Source organism: Plectropomus leopardus, chromosome 15 (assembly GCF_026936395.1).
Source record: "Plectropomus leopardus strain MGB_pleo_1.0 chromosome 15, ASM2693639v1, whole genome shotgun sequence".
Lineage (NCBI taxonomy): Eukaryota > Metazoa > Chordata > Actinopteri > Perciformes > Serranidae > Plectropomus > Plectropomus leopardus.
Window position 1 is genome coordinate 32,228,869 of NC_142190.1, and position 19,248 is coordinate 32,248,116.

At 40.1% G+C, this 19,248-nt stretch overlaps 1 protein-coding gene across 6 annotated transcripts in view; it reads right to left on the reverse strand.

Annotated features, from left to right (window-relative positions):
• Positions 1-619: 619 nt before the first annotated feature.
• The window catches only part of robo3 (roundabout, axon guidance receptor, homolog 3 (Drosophila)), a 221,239-nt gene continuing 202,610 nt past the window's right edge, over positions 620-19,248 (reverse strand). For 4 of the 6 annotated variants that reach the window (XM_088088607.1, XM_088088605.1, XM_042499029.2 and 1 more), the window contains 9 exons: positions 18,952-19,091; positions 17,902-18,183; positions 17,106-17,253; positions 16,346-16,564; positions 11,029-11,228; positions 10,777-10,884; positions 8,681-8,848; positions 5,275-5,417; positions 620-1,479 (listed from right to left, as the gene is read on the reverse strand). In XM_088088607.1, the coding sequence (XP_087944733.1) occupies positions 1,468-1,479; positions 5,275-5,417; positions 8,681-8,848; positions 10,777-10,884; positions 11,029-11,228; positions 16,346-16,564; positions 17,106-17,253; positions 17,902-18,183; positions 18,952-19,091 (1,420 nt within the window). In that variant the 3' untranslated portion in view covers positions 620-1,467. The remainder of the gene's footprint in view (positions 1,480-5,274; positions 5,418-8,680; positions 8,849-10,776; positions 10,885-11,028; positions 11,229-16,345; positions 16,565-17,105; positions 17,254-17,901; positions 18,184-18,951; positions 19,092-19,248) is intronic. The other 2 variants (XM_088088606.1, XM_088088608.1) reach the window with 2 other exon arrangements.

Sequence of the window (19,248 nt, forward strand, 5' to 3'; positions counted from 1 at the left end):
GAGTTTTCTTTTCTGACGAGTGGCCGTTCATATGAATTTCACGGTGAGAAAGTTGTCATTCCAATTATTCTGACAATAAATGAACACTGCAGCAGTAATACAAATCTTTGTGGCAAGGAGTAAACAAAATCCTGTGACAACATTACTATGGTAACAAGCACTTGGCAACATTTCAGCAGTGACCGGGCTATAATGTAGCTGGTAATGCTGTTGCTTTGTTGCTCGTAGTGTGAGCATGACATTACCAGGCGGGTTTCCATTATACATTTGCACAAAACTTAAGCGTTACTTTTGAAATGTGGATAAAACACAATGTGGCGATGACTGTGTTTTCACTGAGTGATGTTCTGCAACTTCTCTGGCGATAACATTCCAAGAAGCATGGTGATGGATGTTCACAACATTACCAGCTTTATTTCTATTGCAGCCATCAAACTAGCTAACTAGTCTAACTAGTCATTAATTCCAATCCAAGGCCACGTAGGCGTGTTATGGAGCCATAATGGAAAGGTGAGCTCCTTATACGTGGGAGCGGACACGTATGAGGGATTCTGGGAGGTGATAGTCCACGATTTCACAGAGGAATTGTGGATTCAAAAGAAATGAGTGAAGCCTTAGATCAGCAAATGTATTTTATTGTACATTTACAAAACAACAAGAGTACAAAAAAGTCAGTCCACAGACATTTTTTTCTTTGTTTTGGAAGGAGTATATATGCAAATTCTATCTCACAACTGCAGCAAACACTCCCTCAGACGACGAGTAGGAGGGTGAGAGAGGAGCGGGGGGGTTACAATCAAACTTTTATAAAGCCTGTCTGTCTGCCGGCACACTGCTGCAGCCAAACCAAAGGAAACATAGAAAAGTATGACATTCTTAGCGGACTAGATGGGTGCAGGGATCCCAGCGGGGGAAGCGCTCCGGCTGAGGCGTCCTTCCAGGGAGCGAGGACCCGCTCGTTTTGGCTTTTCCGACCGCCCCCTCTCAAACAGCAAACACACTTTGTGCTTCATATTTTCTGTTGTTTTGCCATGACAACAAGAGAGTGCAACAGTAGTTAATGCTTTTCCAAAAAGTATACATTTTGACAAAAAAGGTTGGCACATTCAAGAAGACATGAGCTTTTTTATAATAACAGACTTTTTTTTTTTACATTGTTTTTTTTTTTTTTAATCCTCATAAATACAATATACGTCTCTTTCCCTGTATCCAGAGCCCACAAAAGAACAGTACAGACACAGGTATTTACAAATCAAGGGAGAGGAATGAACTCGATTGCTCATAAATAATCGCGGTAATACCAAAAAACATGATGTAAAGTCCGTTGTTGCTTTCTTTCACAGCAAAGACACAGAGTCTATTATCCTGAAACACAAAATCTTCCCTCGTGTCCGGCTCAGTGTGTCCACAGTGGAGAGATGGAGGATGATGGAGGCATCGAAGGTACACTGACACTCACTGGTGTCCTTATCTCATTTCCTGGGAACAGAAAAACATTTCAACATCAAGAAAAAGCCAAAATATCACACAGAACATGGATGATAAGGAGGGACAGAAAACAGAACATCAGGAAGGTTTCAGCCACAAGAGATAAATATTTTTCCATGGCATGCTCACGCAGAAGTGTTTTAAATAGCAATGTTTTAGTGAAAATCTATGTGTTTGTTAAGTCCCGAGCACATGAATGAACAAATGAGACTTGGACAATTCTGCAGGAGTTATGTTAAAGTTTGCAAACACATGTTTGTAATATAGTTTTACTGCTGCTAAACGAAATGACGTCAGTTCATCAAGATTTTTCTCAGATTTTTGGATTCTTCGTTCTCTGTGGAGGACTGCATTAGAAAAAGTTTCCTTATGCCAGCCAGTGATTAACGTGTGCATTGTGTCCCCAGCCTCAGAGACGGTGTAAGAGAGCCGAGGATGCAACAACCGCCTGGCTGTCCGCTGGGGTCAAAGGGCAGAGATAGCAGTCAGCAGCACTGCAGGAAGAAGGGGAAACCTAACCCAGGCTTCCTGTAGAAACACCCCTAACCTCAGTGTGGAGCTTTCATGTCCCCTGCAAGGCGTGAAAAGGCCAGTTGGGGTCAGTTAGGGGGGTGAGGTGTTCCTTACTGCTCCACAGGGGGGTGACCTGAAAGCCACCAGATATAAGGGAGCTCTGTGTGTGTGTACGTGTTGAGAGTGAATGAAAAGAGCAGTTGTGTGTGAGTGTGTCACTTTTACAAGTTACCTTGCTACATTCCCATGTCAGATGTGTGTCGAGGTCAGCGAGGACTGACCCGTGACATGGACATCTTTTCTCTGTCTGCATACACAGGCCGCTTTATGGTGACGCCTCGGGTTACAGCATTAAACTTAACAACTCTGACACTAAACCAGAGCATCAAAGCTGCTACACTGTCCACTCCTCATAAAGCCATGCTCATGTTGGCCACTTTAGTCCGCTCATTTCCTCTCAAAGTAAACTCTAATGTTCACTTACAACCTCTCTGATTGTTGGTATACAGAAAGTTTTACTTTGGAGGATCGCTTTGATGTACACTAAAGGCATTGGTGCAAGTTACTAAGTTATGGACTATAACTAACTAATTAATAATTAACAGAGATTTCAGTTTTTCATACTCCTCCTGGCTTGAAACCACGCATCTCAATATGTAGAGATTTTGAATTTCATTTTTTCTGATAAACTGGATTAAGTGTTTTTTTATGGGCTTAACGCATTGAAACCTGAGCAAAATGGTTTCAATGTCGTTCAGAAACAGGGAGAGAAGGTAACAAGGAACCTAACAAAGCACAGCCCAAAATGCGCAAAAAATACATAAAAAAGACCTGAACGTAAGAAAAAAAAGGTTAAAAAAAGCAAGACCTAGTAAGTACTGAAAAAAGTACTGAAAACCCACACGTACTATATATATATATTTCTCATTAGTAAAAAAAAAGAATACTGATGTCGATCCAGGTTTCAAAGGGTTAAAACCTCTTACTCTTGAAATTTAACCAGCTATTAAAGAGTCTTTCCAGTCGGCCACCAACATCACTTGATGTTGATATTTGATTGAATTTGGGTTGTCATGTTGTGTGACCAAAATTCAATGTCAATGGACGTCGTCTAATATCGATGTCAATCTGACGAAGAATATTGATGACAGATGACGTTGATATTTTGTTGGTTTAACGTTGTTTTGTTATTTGATTAAATCTAATGTCTTCCAAATGTCTCACGCCAACATCATCTTGAGGTACAACACTGACATTTAATCATAGAGTTTGGAGAACAAAACCGAACATCTGAAAAAGTCATAATGTTCACGTCCAAATTTTGACATCCCTAGAGCCGGGGCACATGCCGCGTCTTATACAGCCTGCAAAATGTGAGGTTGGGTGCTGGGTGCTACTCTTGTGCCTGCAAGGTGCCAACTTTCAAGAGTGCAGAGGCAGGTTGCGCCTGAGGTTGTTAAGTGACTATAACCAGCAGGAGAGTGCAGAGCTGCTCTTCTTCCAGCTGCCGTTTCTTCTATTGTGTCTTTCGTGTATTAAAACATAGTCTGTGGGACAGATGTGAAGCTGTGGGTTTCCTTGCTCTAAAAGAATAAAGTTCTTCTTCATATTTGCCACAGACTGATATGTATGGAACAGGGTAACGATATCTGGCTGTGATTGGCTGTTCCTTTCACACATGCCGTGTACACTGCTGTGTTCCAAAACTTTGTTGAAGTCATGCACTCAAACCCTGAAAAACAGGCTCTCAGGAAGGATTGTGTGCGCTTGTCGTGCTTTGGAGTGCACATGCCGTGCATAAGTATTGAAAACAGTGGATTTGAGGGCATAAAAAACTGTGGCATGTGTACAGTTCCTTATTGGTTCTTCTACGCTGCTGTAATGGTAGAGAAAAATGTAAACAAACAAATCAACGGCATTAATGAAGGTTGGGAAAAAACTAGAGAAGAGGAATGCGGTCATGGTTGGGGGAAAGAGGCCATCTTTGCACGCCAGTTTTGCAATGCAAGCTCAAAAAAAGTATTAGCATCTATTAGCATTTAGCACTGCCGCGCTGCTAAGTGCGTCATTTCATGCTGCATTTCTATTGGCTGGTCAGTAGACGTAGGTCATAACAGCTTTCACACATTGAGATTCTCATCCCAAATTTCGGACACTGTCAGATATTTTTCCCAGGCTGTCTTTGATCGCACAGCTGTGACAACAGCCCTCCTCACACGTCTCTCACTGTGCAACGTAGGACCACCGTTTTACAGCCATGACCAAAAATATCACCACATTTCTGCCACAGTTTTTTAGTGTGCTATTCCTACTTTGACTTGGTAAAAGCTCTAAATATAATGAATAAATCCCACTCAAAGATGGATAATCATGAATAAATGTTAAAAAGAAAAATTGGATAATGAAATACTATTATAAAAATAATATGCAATACAAATCACCTTTTTAATGGACAGAAAACTGAAAAACCTTTATTGGAAAAGAAAGCTTTGATGGAAATTAAGGTTAAAATTAAGGTTAAATTCAAAATTTGTCATTTCAAAATACATTTTCCTTTTTTGTTAACATTTAATAATGGCCTGATTATCCTTAGAAGCACAACAAAATACAACCTCCTAAGCCATAGTTATGCAAAGTGATTTACATAACTTTGTGTGCGTTCTGTCAGCTCCTGCCTCCGTCTACCTACAGTAATGTTGAGGGACATGTCAGACACTGTAAGTGTTGCCTCAGTAGCATGAAATACCCGTAGAGCTTTCCATTCGGCTGGCACAGCTTGTTCTGCCATAAAAGACTCCGGCTCGTCACGAGGGAGCCTGCGGGGGGTGCGTTTAAAGGAGCGCTCCCACAGTGCAGTGCGGCCTCAGAAGTGCACTCCAGAGAGAGCGGTGGGCGTGCACGCTTAACATTGTTTCTTACTGTAAAGCCGATCCTGAGCAGACGGTAATGGTAGATCTGTATGAGCCTAAGAGCATGTTGCAGTGTGCGTGTGTGTGTGCGCGCGTGCATGTGTGGGCAACAAGGGAATGCTGAGGCTCTTTTCATGCGCCTGCACGTATAAGATTCTGTGTGTTTTATGGAGCGCGAGTAATGATATGTAGATAAAACTAAACCACAGGAACCTCTCCATGATGGCAGGGATCGTCTTTGTTCCTGATCTCATAAATATCTAAAAGCATCAATTATTAAAACCATTTGAGGTGAAAAGAGACCATTTTTCCTTGCATAAAACTACCGGGAAATTATAAAATCATTAGCGTGGCTGTAGCTTACCTCGTTGTGTTTCCTGGCCGAGTTGAGCCCCCGGGAGCCCGTGGAGCCTCTAGATGAGGAGCTTCCTGTGGTGGAGCAGTTACTGGACATCTGACTCCTGGAGAGGTAACCGGCCTTACTGCTGTACGCCATCAGCTCCTCATCTGGGGAGGCAAAGAGGACAGAGACAAGACAGGGTTAATGACATCGAGGGCTCTCAGTCTGTTGTTTAACCCTTTGAAACCTTCGCAAATTGGCTTAATCGCTTTCAAAAACATAGGAAGAAGTCAATGAGCAACTTAAAGGTGAAGTACGTAAAATGTAGGGAGATTTGCTGGCGTCCAGCAGTTGCAGATTGCAACCATGAAAAACCTCTCTCCTGGTGAGAAATCCTTAAGTTTTCATTGTTCAGGAGGTTTTTATCAGGAGCTGAATTATCCACAGAGGTTTCTTCCTCTCCAAAACAAACAAATCAGGAGATTAAAACAGCTATAAACACCAAATAAAACAGTTTCATGTTACAAATCAGTGAATCTTCAATGTGGTTTGGCATCTCAAAGTGGGGCTGCTCGCCAACAACATGCTCACCCCTTTTCTCTCACACTGAAAAAAACACTTTCACCTCACAAACAGTGTAGAGGGCCGATCACACAGAAAAGCGTTGCTAGAAAAGCGTTGCAATCAAAGCGTTGCAAGAAAAGTGTTGCAAGCAAAACCATTTTAAAACCACAATTCTTATTTTCTGATGATTATACACTAAAGGAAGCATACTTACTATGTCATATTCCATTTCTGCCAATATAACCCCCCTAAATTTTACACTCTGGTCCTTCAAGAATAAGTGACCCAAGAATTTGCGAGAAATTGGTAAAAACTCAAAGCTTAACCCCCCAAAAAAACCAACAACAAAAAACAATTAAAAGAAAAAAATGCTTAGAAATTTAATAACTGTAAAATAATTTTAAGAATACAATTATGACAATCTTAAATATAGTTCTATGGACATTTCCCCCAGCTTTTATAAATGTAATTGTTAATCTCCTTACTTTTTTGGGACATTTCCTAGTTGCTCTTTGACTTTTTTCCCTATGTTTTTTTGAAAGAAATCAAACCAAATTGCTGCAGGAACAAAGGTTCAAATACTTGTGAAAGGAATCAGAATAAAGCACAAGAAAAGCAATGTCAACCAAGTTTCAAAGGGTTAAAAGGAAGCACAGGGTGTTGGTGGGAAACAGAAGGTGAATCTAAATCTCCTGATATAAATGTTGGTTTAAAACTGCTCCAGGCCGGATTCTTCTGTGCTATATATTCCTTGTATTTGTCTATATTTAATTCTGCCGTTGGCTATGGTTATTAGCTCTAACTGTTCTCTGGAGAAGGAGGTGACTGAAAATGCAGCCGAAATCTATAATTTTATCTTAAAGAGCTGTGATCTTCTGCTCCTGGGAGACATCATGGTGCAGGATTTCTGGATTTTGTGGACAACTCCTTGTGTTTTATTTATGGCACCACAGCTGCGTGTTATAAATGTTATAAAGTCATTCATAAGGAATGATCTGGCAAGCAGTCATGGACACACGTCTTTGTTCCATTTACTCTCCTGTGAGATGCTGCAGGAGGGAACACTGCAGTGCAGCAGAAGGACAGTAATATAGAAAATACTATATCTGAACGTGCTTAAAACTCTACACAAATCTTACTCTACTTTAGTGGAATATACAAGTGTTGTCTTTTCATTCCACTTCTGATTTCTACCTGGAGAGAAATATTTCAGAGGGAACATTCACTTTGTGCTTTGTGCTACTCTTGAAGAGACACTTCACCGATTTTCAGCCAGCCCTGTATCATAACAATGTAGGCAGAATGTGTGGATGAAGTGTGGTAAACTTCCCTCCATCTAATCAGTGTCTAGACTTCTCTTCACCCCTACAGCCAAACTCTGCAGTTCAACAATTTTTCCATCATGTGATGCACTGTTGAGGGCTCTTGGAGCTTTTGCTTGAACTACACGCTGTACTTGCGCATTTTTTTCGTATTGCCCGCCAACCTGCCACAAAGATCATACAGCTCATCAACATGTTCTCATCCCAACTGCTTAAAACATTGCCGCTCTGCAGCTGCTTTGATGCTGCTGCTGATGTTTCAGAAAGCCGCTACTGTGATCTCCACACAAGCACACAGTGAGATTTCGCTACACGCAGTTATGTTTAGGCAGCCGGTTTGTCTCTGCCTCTCCAGAGGTGCCATCAACTCTCCTTGCCGCAAAAGAAATCTCTTAGACCAGGAGGCAGAGAGGAACTGCGGGGTAGCAGCTAGCAAGCTAGTTTAGTAGGAACTGCTAATGTTGGGGGCTATGTAAATTATATGTAAACTATGTGCATAGTGTCCCGCCCCTTACACCCTGCCTCCCTACGCCAAAACAGTGACAGTAAGTTAAAAACTGAAAACCAGGAGACTGAAAAAATAGTGACATTGTAAAAAAAAAACCAACAACCTGTCACTGAAAAAAGACAGACATTAAGAAAAAACTTTCATTTTTGAAGACTGTTGTTTCCTTTTTCACCTCACGTTTTGTGTAAATTGACATCATATATTTAAGGCCAATGTTTACTGTCACTGTTCTGGCCCCAAAGATGGATGGTGAGGATTAAGGGAACGAGGCACAGAAAGAAAATGTCACATTCAGACAGGAAGTGAACACTGGACTCCTGCATAAAAATCCTGGGTTTGTTGGGTCCATCCATCGCCCCTTCTGCACGCCCTGTAGGGAGCTCCTGCTGCTTATATTAAGGGTGTTACGGGCAGTTTTTTAAACTGATGCAGTTCTGTGCCCTTTTGTACACTGCACCTGTCGCTAGTGCCAATTGGATAGTTTAGTGAGGTCCTCAGATCAGCCCAGCTGGGGTCAGTCACAGCTCTGGTGAAGCGCAGAGGAGACAATAAAACTCGACTATCTAGAGGAGGGCAAAGTCGAGGTTTCAAGTGGCGTATCATGCAAATGCAAAAAGTAGATTCTGGAATTGGGATCGTTTGCTGAAAGGTACTGCCAAAGAAGTGATATTAGACTTCAGAATGATAACAGGCTGATGAAGACACACACACCCCTCTCTCTGTCTCTCAAGTTCTGACAATATCCAGTCCTACTGTAAAACTAGACAGTGCTGATCGAATAGAAATAAAGATTATTTTAACATGTTTTCTGAAACTTATTTTAATGCACCATAATGAAACTAAGCAACGCTGATCAAATATAAAACCAAGATTCTGTTACTGAGCTGCATATTTCTCACCTCAAATGTTTTCAGAAATGTTTTGGCTCGCTGTTGAACTGGAAAGCGAGATCCGGCCAGCCGCCATCGTTTCTCTTTATATGAAATACTTCTTTAAACTCAATTCACATTGAAATGCAACACTCTGCAAAACTCACTGTCGGTGTGTCTTTGTCCCGAGCCTTTCCGTTGGTGGCTGCTGCTGCTGTATTCGCTCCTCTCCAGGGACGACAGAGCGCTGTTCACCACAGTGCCAACCTCCATGCACTCCTGGGGTCCCTGCAACCTGTCCTCCCCTGGGGGCGGCTCTGGAGGTGGGGGCAGGTCTGAAAACAGAGTAAAAAACAAACATGCATTAGAATGCAGGAGTTTGGGATATGAGGAAGAGTGTTTTTACTTCCTTTTTGCATTTGATGAGTTCATTTTAGTGTCAGATTTCTATTATGTAACAGCCTTATAATGCTTTAACAACAGAATGAGAGCTTTTTGTTTTTGTTGTCTGTTTTCTGGTGCATAATTGAGAGAGCCCGAGAGACTGGTGCCAGCTCTGTTATCCTCTAAAAAACAGGAGCACGTTTCAATAGATACTGACTGTGCTTGTTAAAAAGAGCTTTCTGTTTGTGGGACTCACGTGCAGCCATGTGCTGGTTTCAAGGTTATTGGATTCATACGGCAATTCAGCTCAAAATAATTATCATTTCCAAGTGACATGGGTGTTCAGTGGTCCCAGGCACTTTTGTATTGGAGAGAAAAAGAAGTAGGAAAGAATAGAAAAGAAAGAAAAAAAAGCTGACGCGTTTCAGCACTCTGTCCTGATAAACCACACCCATCTGGGACAAAACAAGTCTTTTTTTAGAGTCCCCTTTTATATCCCAGCACACCTGGAAAAAAACGCCCTGACAAGGGCCGCTGTGCCGAAACGCATTGGCGTTTTTTCCCATCTTTCTACTCTTTCCTTATTTTTCTCTCGAATCCAAGAGTGCCGGTGACCACATAAAAGACCACTCCACCATGTCGATTTAAAATCTCTTTTTCAGGAACGACTTGGCCAGGAGGGCAGCTTAAAATATTGTTACAGCATTAAATACAATCAGAAAAATACAACTAACACACATTCCAAAGAGCGAGCACAACCTCCAGTTAAAAGGCAACACAAAACAGTCAAGTAATAAATAAAATAAAATAAAATAAAATAAAATAAAATAAAATGAAATAAAATAAAATAAAATAAAATAAAATAAATAAAAAAACTTTTTGAATTCAATTAGAAGTAGAGTAGCAATCAAATGAACCAAGAATGCTATTTTCTCAATCTTTTAAAGTAACTTAAATTCCCCAAAAGTTATGTGCTCAGAGAATTTCAGCTCCTCCTGTAAGTTATTCCAGTCAGAGGGGCAGCATATTTAAAAGCTTTTTTGCTAAGTTCTGCGTGAACCTTAGGGAACCTACATCAAAAAAACATTGTGTGAGCGCAGGTCATATTGATTTTAGTTTTAACACATGCACACAAATAAGAGGGAACCAGCCCAACTAGACTGTTATATATAAAAAAACAAACAATGTGAGAATCTGTGAGAGTCTATAACACAAACAATAGGTAGAACACATGAATAACAAAAAGAAAAAAAGGAAAAAAAAAGATTTAATAAATTCTAGCCACAAATTGCCTTAATTTACATATGCAAAAAAAGTACAAATTTATTTTATTCAATAATTAAACTATCATCAAACACTGCAAATTCTGACCTACTATTTTATCGTCTTTTAATGCATCTGATATAAAATAATATAATTCATACAAACTGTTTACACATTCCTATCTACACACAAATCTATGTATCCTCCTGCTGATCATCAAAGCTCCTCCTCATCCCTGTACCACATGATAAATCTATTTTATACGTCTTTTTAAGCTGGAGGATGTTTGGCTTTAGCTTCACATTCAGACTGTTCCACAGTTTCACTCCACAATTTGAAGTAGGAAATTTAAATGAATTTACAATTTAAATGCAATGAATAGTAACAGAAAATAACCGTGGACATGATTTTCTCATTTGCAGTAGAGCTGCATATTCAGCTGCTGAGAAAAATTGATGCCCTGTGACAGCGTCATTGTCACAATCATGCAAAATAATACCTTTCTTCCTGAACTCTTCCCTGTGAGTTCAATAACACTGAATTTGAGAAAATGTGAAAATGAAGAACAGAAATGGAGCTGTTATTGTTCCCTGTCCCTGAAATGAAATCCACTCACCTCCTTGTACGTCTCTCCTGTACGCCGAACTCTTCGACACCTTTTTTTTCACGCGTGATTTTTGGTTGGGAGGAGTGCATGTATCTGCTGGGGATGAGCGGCTTTGCACTGTACGAGGAAAGAGACAAACAGTAAGAAAGTTTTTCTCATGCGTATGGATTAGTGAGTCAACACAGTTGCATACATGAATGTTCATCTTGTTTGCTTACGTGCCTTTGTGTGCGTGTGTGTGTGTCTGCAGAGTCACTTTACCGGGTGCTGTGGCGCTGCCGCTGTCTGCATTCAGAGCTGGCCCCTGGCTGTGGAGGCAGCGATGGGCAGGACTTTGGCACTGCAGTGTGCCAGCCTCTGATGAGCCGTGATGCTGTTGGCCGGAGAGGTTGGGGTTGGACTGGGTGAGCAGCGGGCTCGGCGCCTGGGGAACTGGCACTGGACCGCAGGGTAACCTTCTGCTATGGGAAGTAAGGGCAACGTGTTACTGGAGGCAACAAATCTACTGAGTGGAAAAAGTAAACTGTGTGCATCATCATTATTGTTTTCTCTTTATGAGTTATGACTTTATCTGCATCATTTTTATTTAAATGAATCATTTAACATGTGGCCAAGGGATTAGCTACTTGGCTAACAATGGTCAATGTGCATTGTGCTGTAATAAATAAATAAATTACAGACAATGATGCAGTTTTTGCTGAACATGGAAAAAAAGTGATTGTGGTTTATGTGTGAAAATCTGCAGCTACTAGGCCTGCATGATAATGGCCAAAATGATAATCACCACCATTATTCATTGATTTTTGGGACTATTTAAAAAGAATATTTTGCACCTTCATATATAAATGCACAGAGCACTGCTTTCACTTCCATGTTGTGCTACATTTCTGCCAAAACACAAGTCTTTGCATCAAAATAAGACTGTTCCTTATTTATGGTGCATCTCCTGGAAGGAAAATTTAAATAAAAGTGTTTTTGGACACATGTCTTTAGCCAAATGAGATACGACTGCATTAGTTATTTCAGTCCGTCTTTGGGAGCTGGACGCATACGGTGATCCGCTGTCCAGAACTGTTGTCTCTCTGAGCTGACGCTGGACAAGGACAGGGATTCAGTGAGGTAATGTTAGCAGCATTGTTCATCTTGGCCTTCATGCCTTAACCCTTTGAAACCTGGCTCAAAATCAGTTTTCTTAATCTGTGTTCAGCCTTTCACAAGAATTTAAGACCTCTGACACCTGAATAAATTGTTTTGATTTCTTGAGAAAAGATGGAAAAAAGGCATGGGCAACTTGACATGAAATGTCCTGCAAATTGCAAAAAATGGTAAAAGTAAAAAATAAAAACTGGGACAAAATGTTCGGAAAACTAATTCTTCTAATTATATATTTATTTAATTTAGGATAATTCCTTCTTATTTTTGTTGTTTAATTTTTATTATTATTATTTTCTATTTTTTGTGTGTTCATTTTTAGGAAATTTTCTTGTAACTTTTACTAATTCCATGCAATTATTTCTTGGGTCATTTCTTATAAAGTTTCTTAATGCCTTTTTCTCATGGTCTTGCATGAAATCAGCCCAATTTGCTTGTTAATCGTACTGCAGATTGTAGATTTTTTTCAGGTACATGCAGTAGTATTATTAAAATACATACATTAGTTAAAGCAGTTGGATGTACTGTTTTGCAGCACAGACATGTCTCATATCTGATCTGGATGGAGGGACTAGTTCTTTGCCTTCTGCTTCAGACATTAGATTTTCATTTTGCCCGTCCGCTCTACAGCCTGTGGTGTATTACTCTTCTGCTCAGCTCTAGAATGTAGCTGTAACACGGCGCAGCATGACAGCAGTTAGTTTAGAAAGTTGTTGATTTGATATACAGCAGAGTTTTCTATGAGTGGAGCATTTTATATATCAATATCACAGTTGATCATGTTAATTTTATTATTAAGTCGAAATAGTGATCGAAATTAGAATTTTATTAATTGAGCAGTCTGAGCAGCTAAAGTGCCATTACTGATGTAAAACAAGATCAAAAAACGGATTTTGCTGCTTTTGTGTCTGCTAAACCTGTGCAAATGACAAAAAAGATACCATGCAATCCACAAAGCACAAGCAAAGGGCGAAATGCACGCAAACTGCACTGCCAAGCAGACAGTGTCCTGGGTGCGCCTGTCCCATTTGCATGTATGTAAATTATGAAATATTTAAGAATCTGGTGCAAAATTGCCCCCTTCCTATGCAAATAGGCCTTGCTGCAAATATCATCGAATACACAAAGACAAGTGCTAATTGCCACAGGCAGTTACAGTGCTTCCATTTAACACCATCCCGGCTAGCAGGAAACCTTCCCACAACACTGGCTAACATTACCTTCAAGTTGCAATAATGTTCTGAAGAAAACATTTTAATCTAATGTTAAAAGAATGTTTAAAGGATGTTTATTATTTCAAGTAATGTTCCTAAAACGTTAACTGCTGACTGAGATGTAATGTTATAACTATAACGTTCTGAGGATGTTTTGGTGATACTGAAAGATGACAGATCATAGAGTGTTCTTTTATAAAACATTCCCACAATGTTACATAAGAACAAAGGAAGAACATTTTCAGAGCGACATTCAGAAAATGTTATTGAGGCCTGAGACTATTTTTTAAAATGAAAATGGAATGGAATGTGATACGTTAACAATAAAAAAGCATTTTTAACATTCTTTGATGTTTATAGAGAATGTCAGCCTAACTTTGAAAAAAAACATTCTGCAAACTAAAAGAAAACTTGCAGCTGAAAACATTAAAAAAACATTTTTAACATTTTTGATGTTTATTGAGAATGTTACCCTAACTTTATAAAGAACATTCTGCAAACTAAAAGAAAACTTACTGCTGAGAACATTACAAAAACACTGCATTGGTTGCATTGTACCAAGGTTTTAGAACCAAAAATTGCTAGCTGTGATTGAGACTCATGTATTAAATAGGCGCAGTGTCTCTGTCTTCAAAGCTTTGGAGCTTTGAATGATGTTAAATTGATATTGAGCGATATAATGGGTGAAATCGACAGAGGGGGGGATTCAAGTGGTTTGTGAGCTTGTATGAGATTTTGAAATGAAACGGTTGTGATGGAGCTCAGGATTCATTCCATTAGAGCTGGCTTATTACAAACAGTTTCAGCGAATAAATCTGGGATCTGAACAGCCGACCTGTGAGGATGTTGAACAAGACAGAACATAAATTACCTTCAAGTCCTGGCCAATTCACTTAATGAGCAGTCGCACTGTGCTTAAAGGCGAACTGCCTATGTCTAATTTTGGAGATACATGTATAGCGTCAGCTGCTGTGAGATGATGGAGCCAGCTGCAACACACAGCCAACTCTGGGCAGCAAACTAAACTGACGCTTTCTGCATTTCCTACTTTCTGCAGTTTTCATTATGAACCAATCTGTGTTCTGAAATATGGAGAAAAGCCTGAAACACTGGTAAAAAAATCTGCTTACTCAATTGAATGTTAAAGGAGGGCAAATTGAGCTCAGCTGCCAAACTTTGTGGGTGTGTTATTGCCAGCATATAATTAGTGCAAATTCTTAATGGATAGGGAGTGAAAACGGGGCAGATTGTCCGTGCTAATTCTGTGCTAATCATGGTGCTATTCGCAGCCACAATCCAATACAATTCTTTGTGGATCTGGCCTTTAGTATCTTAAATTGATCTGTTGTCCATGAATGCATCTGCACATTTCTTATACATGTTAGATACTGGATATCATAGTGCAGATATGTCACAAACTGTAAAGCTCTCACACATCCCTGTATGCTTTACTCTCAAGCTGGATGGCCACCTTTGACCTCTCATAGGCTCAGTCCCTGGTATTTGTTCGTCTTACTGGGTAAACTCCCCTCTCATATTCGCACCTTGATTGAACAGAGATCTGACTGTAGATATAGTCTGTAATCTGTAATTTAAAACTACGAGAGCTGCTCTCTCCGTCTGATTTTAAAGCTCTTATAGGCACAAGGGTGAATGAGTCGGTTGGTACTCTTCATTGTGTGTAGGTGTTTTAATATCTCTACATGATACTGTATATTGTCATGTTTTTATTGTGGTTTTTGTTTGTAACTTTTTCTTATGCTGCTGTCTTGGCTGGGTCTTCCTTGAAAAAGAGATTGTTGATTTCAAGAGGACTTGTTAGTTAAATATGTGTTAAATAAAATAAATAATTAAAAATTTGCCCCCATGCTACTGGTCATACCAGCCCAATTAAGGCTGTGGTGGCAAAACCCCTGAGTGTATTTGAATGAGTACGAACGTGTTGTATGGCTTGTGAATTTCACTTCTAATTGGTAACAGGAATTTTTTTTTTGTTACACATTGGTATTTTAAAATTTTAAAGTCAACAGTGAGGCCTCAAATTAAAATAATGCTAAAGACAGAACAGAGTGCTGTTAACTTTTACGACTGACAACCTTCTGTCACTGAGGAATTTCTCCATGCTAAAAGACTGATCTGAATAAAATAATAATACATTTATTTATTCATTGAATAGCTATTGCTATTGGCAAGCTAGAAATAGCACTAACAAACTAGAAATACTGCCATGTGGCTGTATGCCCCAGTGCACCAGTCAATTTGCACAATTTGCACCAATTCAGTCTCTGACCAAATGTGTTCCCTTCTGTTTCTCAGATAAAATGTTGACTAATGGCCAGAAAAGTCTTTTTGCAGAACATTATGCTGTCACAGCTGACCTTCCTATCCTATGAGACATTTGTGTGTAACTGGCGCATATGAATTCTTGAGTTATGGCCAAAAGCATGTTTTATGAGGTTTTCTTGACCGTGACCTTCAACCATTGACAGCCAGATTCACTCTTGTGGACGTTTGTGCCAATTTGAGGGAAATCCCTTAAAGCCATCTTTAGATATTGTGTTCACAAGAATGAGACAAATTCAAGGTCACAGTGACCTTGACCTTTGCACACCAAATTCAAATCAACTTATAGTTAAGTCCAAGTGAACGTTTGTGTGTTCATATCGTGTTAACAAGAATGAGATGGATTCAAGGTCACCATGACCTTGGCCATTAATTTATGACCAACAAAATCTAATCAGTTCATTCTTGAGTCCATGTAAATATCTGTGCCAAATTTGAAAAAAGAAATCTCTTATGCAATATTGCCTTCAGAAGAATGAGACAGACAAGGTCGCAAGAACCTTGACCTTTAATCTATGACCACCAAAATCTAATCAGCACATCTTTGAGTCAAAGTGGATGTTTGTGCTGAATTTGAAAACATTCGCTCATGGTTTTCTGGAAATATTGCATTCACAAGAATGGGACAGACAGATGGACGGACAATCTGAAAACATAATGCCTTCTGTCTCAGTGTCTTTCCGTAACTGAGCAGCTGACAGTAAAATCCCCAGTAAAACAGGATTAATAATGTAATACATGTTCTTCCACAAAGCAGAAAGGAGGTTTGCACTTTGTAAAGCAGTGTGTTTGTTCAAGAGAAGAGTTCAGATTCACGAGATATTATAGATTCAAATAGGAACACAACCCCCTCGAGCCCGTTCACATACCGTGACAGCTGCTGGCCCTCTGATTGGTTGTGGCGGGGGAGGTCATGGGGTGCTCGGGTCTCCTCGTGAGGCGACGGGGTGAGCGTGGCAGTGGACTGGTGACTGTAGGAGGTGGCTGGAGAGGAGGCGTTGTTTCTCTGCGGGGGAGAGGGTCCGTCTTCGCAGCCCTCCATCAGGTAGGTCCTCTCCGGGAGGGGGGGGCACCACTCCTCATCAGAGCTACACACACAGAGAGGGGTGTTCAAGCAGGATGATGCAGCGTAAGACACGGAGCTGGATCTCATTGCTGCATGCTCTTTAAAGACATTGTTGAGGGGCTTGTTTTCTCATCAGTGCCTTCAGTTCCAGCGAGCTATGAGGCTACTAAAACATTAATGTTGCTCTTTCAGGCTCGACTTAAGTTAAAGGGCCTTGCCGTTGGCAAAACGGCAGGAGGCAAAGTTTCCACTTGGGTGGGATTGCTGCTACGAGCGTCATACTGAATGATAGTTTGCTCTGAGGCTGCAGAGAGCGACTGTTAAGGAGGAACACAGCAAATTGTGTTTTAAGGCTGGGGAAAACAGCTTAATCACTAAAGCAATTGACCAAGGCTGAGGTAATTGAGTTGTTAAAGCCAGAGGCATAAGAGCCGCGTTGGGTTCGATACTTAATGTGCCTGTTAGAGGTGATGCTAAGTCGAAATGATGGTGGAGCAGTGTAATACTAATTTATAGAGATCTGTATGTGTGTGAGAAGGAAAAGGAGTGAAAGTCAGACTCACCCTATGTCCATGTCCTCGTGCTCTGGGGGCTGTTCGTCCACATCGCACTGTTCCAGCTCACCAATTGGGGGAGGTGGGGGCAACGCCTCCATCCAGGTCAAAGACGGGGTCTTGACTGCCTTACCCATCGCCTTCTGCTTGGGTTTACCTGTGAAACCAACAGAGAAACACGATGATTCATTCAAAGATTCCTTGCCACATTGAGCTGATATGCCATCGGCTTAAATAACACATTGAAACCTGAGCAAATTGGCTTCAATTCAGTCAAAAGCATGGGGAGAAGGCAATGAGCAACTTCAAAAGAAATGGCCAAAAAAAGCAAGAAATTTCAAAAAATTACGAGAAAATCACCTTAATATAAGCAACAACATTTTCAACCTGGGAGCAAAATTAAAAGTGTTGCGCAACTATTTTGTTCAGGTAGCTCTAATGAAAATAAATTATTATATTTTTAAAAAAAAAACAAATCTTTAAAAAACAACACTGAATAAAAAGGAGAATTGGGGAAATTATGTAGTCATCATAACATTTAAAAAGCAAAAAGCTTAAGAAAAGAAGAATGTATTAGATATACTGTAATTTCCATAGTCTGGAGGCCAACCTCTGGTTTTAACTGTGAGCATGGAATTAGAAGTCGTGATTTTTCAGTAGAGCTGAAGCGCTTGGAAGAAAATTTGTTACAGAGGAGATTGGGGATGCAAAGTGGTGCAAAGCTTTTCTTAACAAACAATAGCTGCTGGTAACTTCCAAGATCCGTCTATACAGAACAAAGACAGAAAGGAGAAGCTCTCCTCACCGTTGCAGCGGTCTGGCTGGGCGTACTGAGCTCCAGACGGCCCTGGCTGGGTGATCCAGTGTCCATCATCCTGCTGCTCGCCGCTGTGGGCCGGCACCTGCGTCTGGTTACTGAAAGGCATGATGGAGGTGGAGGCGTAGGGAGTGGTGGAGGTATGCTGCGCGTAGGTGAAGCTGTGCAGGTCTTCGCTGGTGGCATCGATGGTGCTGTAGATGGGACCTTCAGTGGAGCCTCCCATGCTGTACTTCTCCGTCTGATTCAGGTAGTTGGAGATACCAGCTTCTGCATAGATCAAGCAAGCAAAACCCTGTTTATATAGCACATATCATTTCGCGTGGAAACACAATGTGTTGCACAAAGTGTGAGTTACAAGTTGCAGGAACAAAAAAAAGCTGTTATTTGACCATAAAAGTCAATGAAATCCATTAAATATAAAATAAAAACTCATAAAGTAACTATTAAGATGAAGAACAAACCAATAAAAGATAGAAAGACATGGGAGTCAGAACTAATAAAATTTGTTAAATTGATTAAAGTAATGATACCAAAAGTAGACTATTTAAAGAGGATAATACATATGAATTAAAATAAATAAAAAAAAATAAAATAGAATAAAATAAGACAAATAGACAAATAAAAGATGATATCACAAGTAAGACCAACAAAACTAATGAAAACAAAAAATAAAAAGTAGTAATAAAAAAGTAGTAAAGGTAAAAACACATCCAAGTTAAAACCAATAAAGTAAAAATAAAACAAATAGAATAAAATAAAATAAAATGTAATTAATAGATAATAATAACAATAAAAAAAGATAATGATGAAAAAAATAAATATATACTATACTATAATATATAGATACTGTTAGTGCATAACAACTAAAGGCTTTGTTCCTATTAAATGACACTACTTATCACAGTACTCAATGATGTCTCAATTTAGTCTGAAAATCTGCCAAAAAAACTATGACATAAGCAGAAGAATAATTAAAAACCCAGCATTCATGCACTGTATCTACCAGACTGTCATGTTGAAGCAGCAGCAGCCTACCGTTGTAGTATCTCTCAGCTGTGTCGTGATTGGTGGTGCAGCAGTTGACTGCCTCTTTACCGCTGTGGACCAAGTTGGTGGTGGGCCAAGAGTCTGCCAGCCATGGGTAGTTGCCCATGTTGCCTCCCAGCACGCCGGGTCTACAGAGACATTCTGGCATTAGTTTAAGACATGGTGGGACACAGAACAACAGCAACAACTGGCCAGATGGAAATACAGCAACAACAGCAAACAGCAAGCTGGACAGACGGTTAGAAACATTCACAATCATCAGTCTATTTTACAGAGAAGAATACA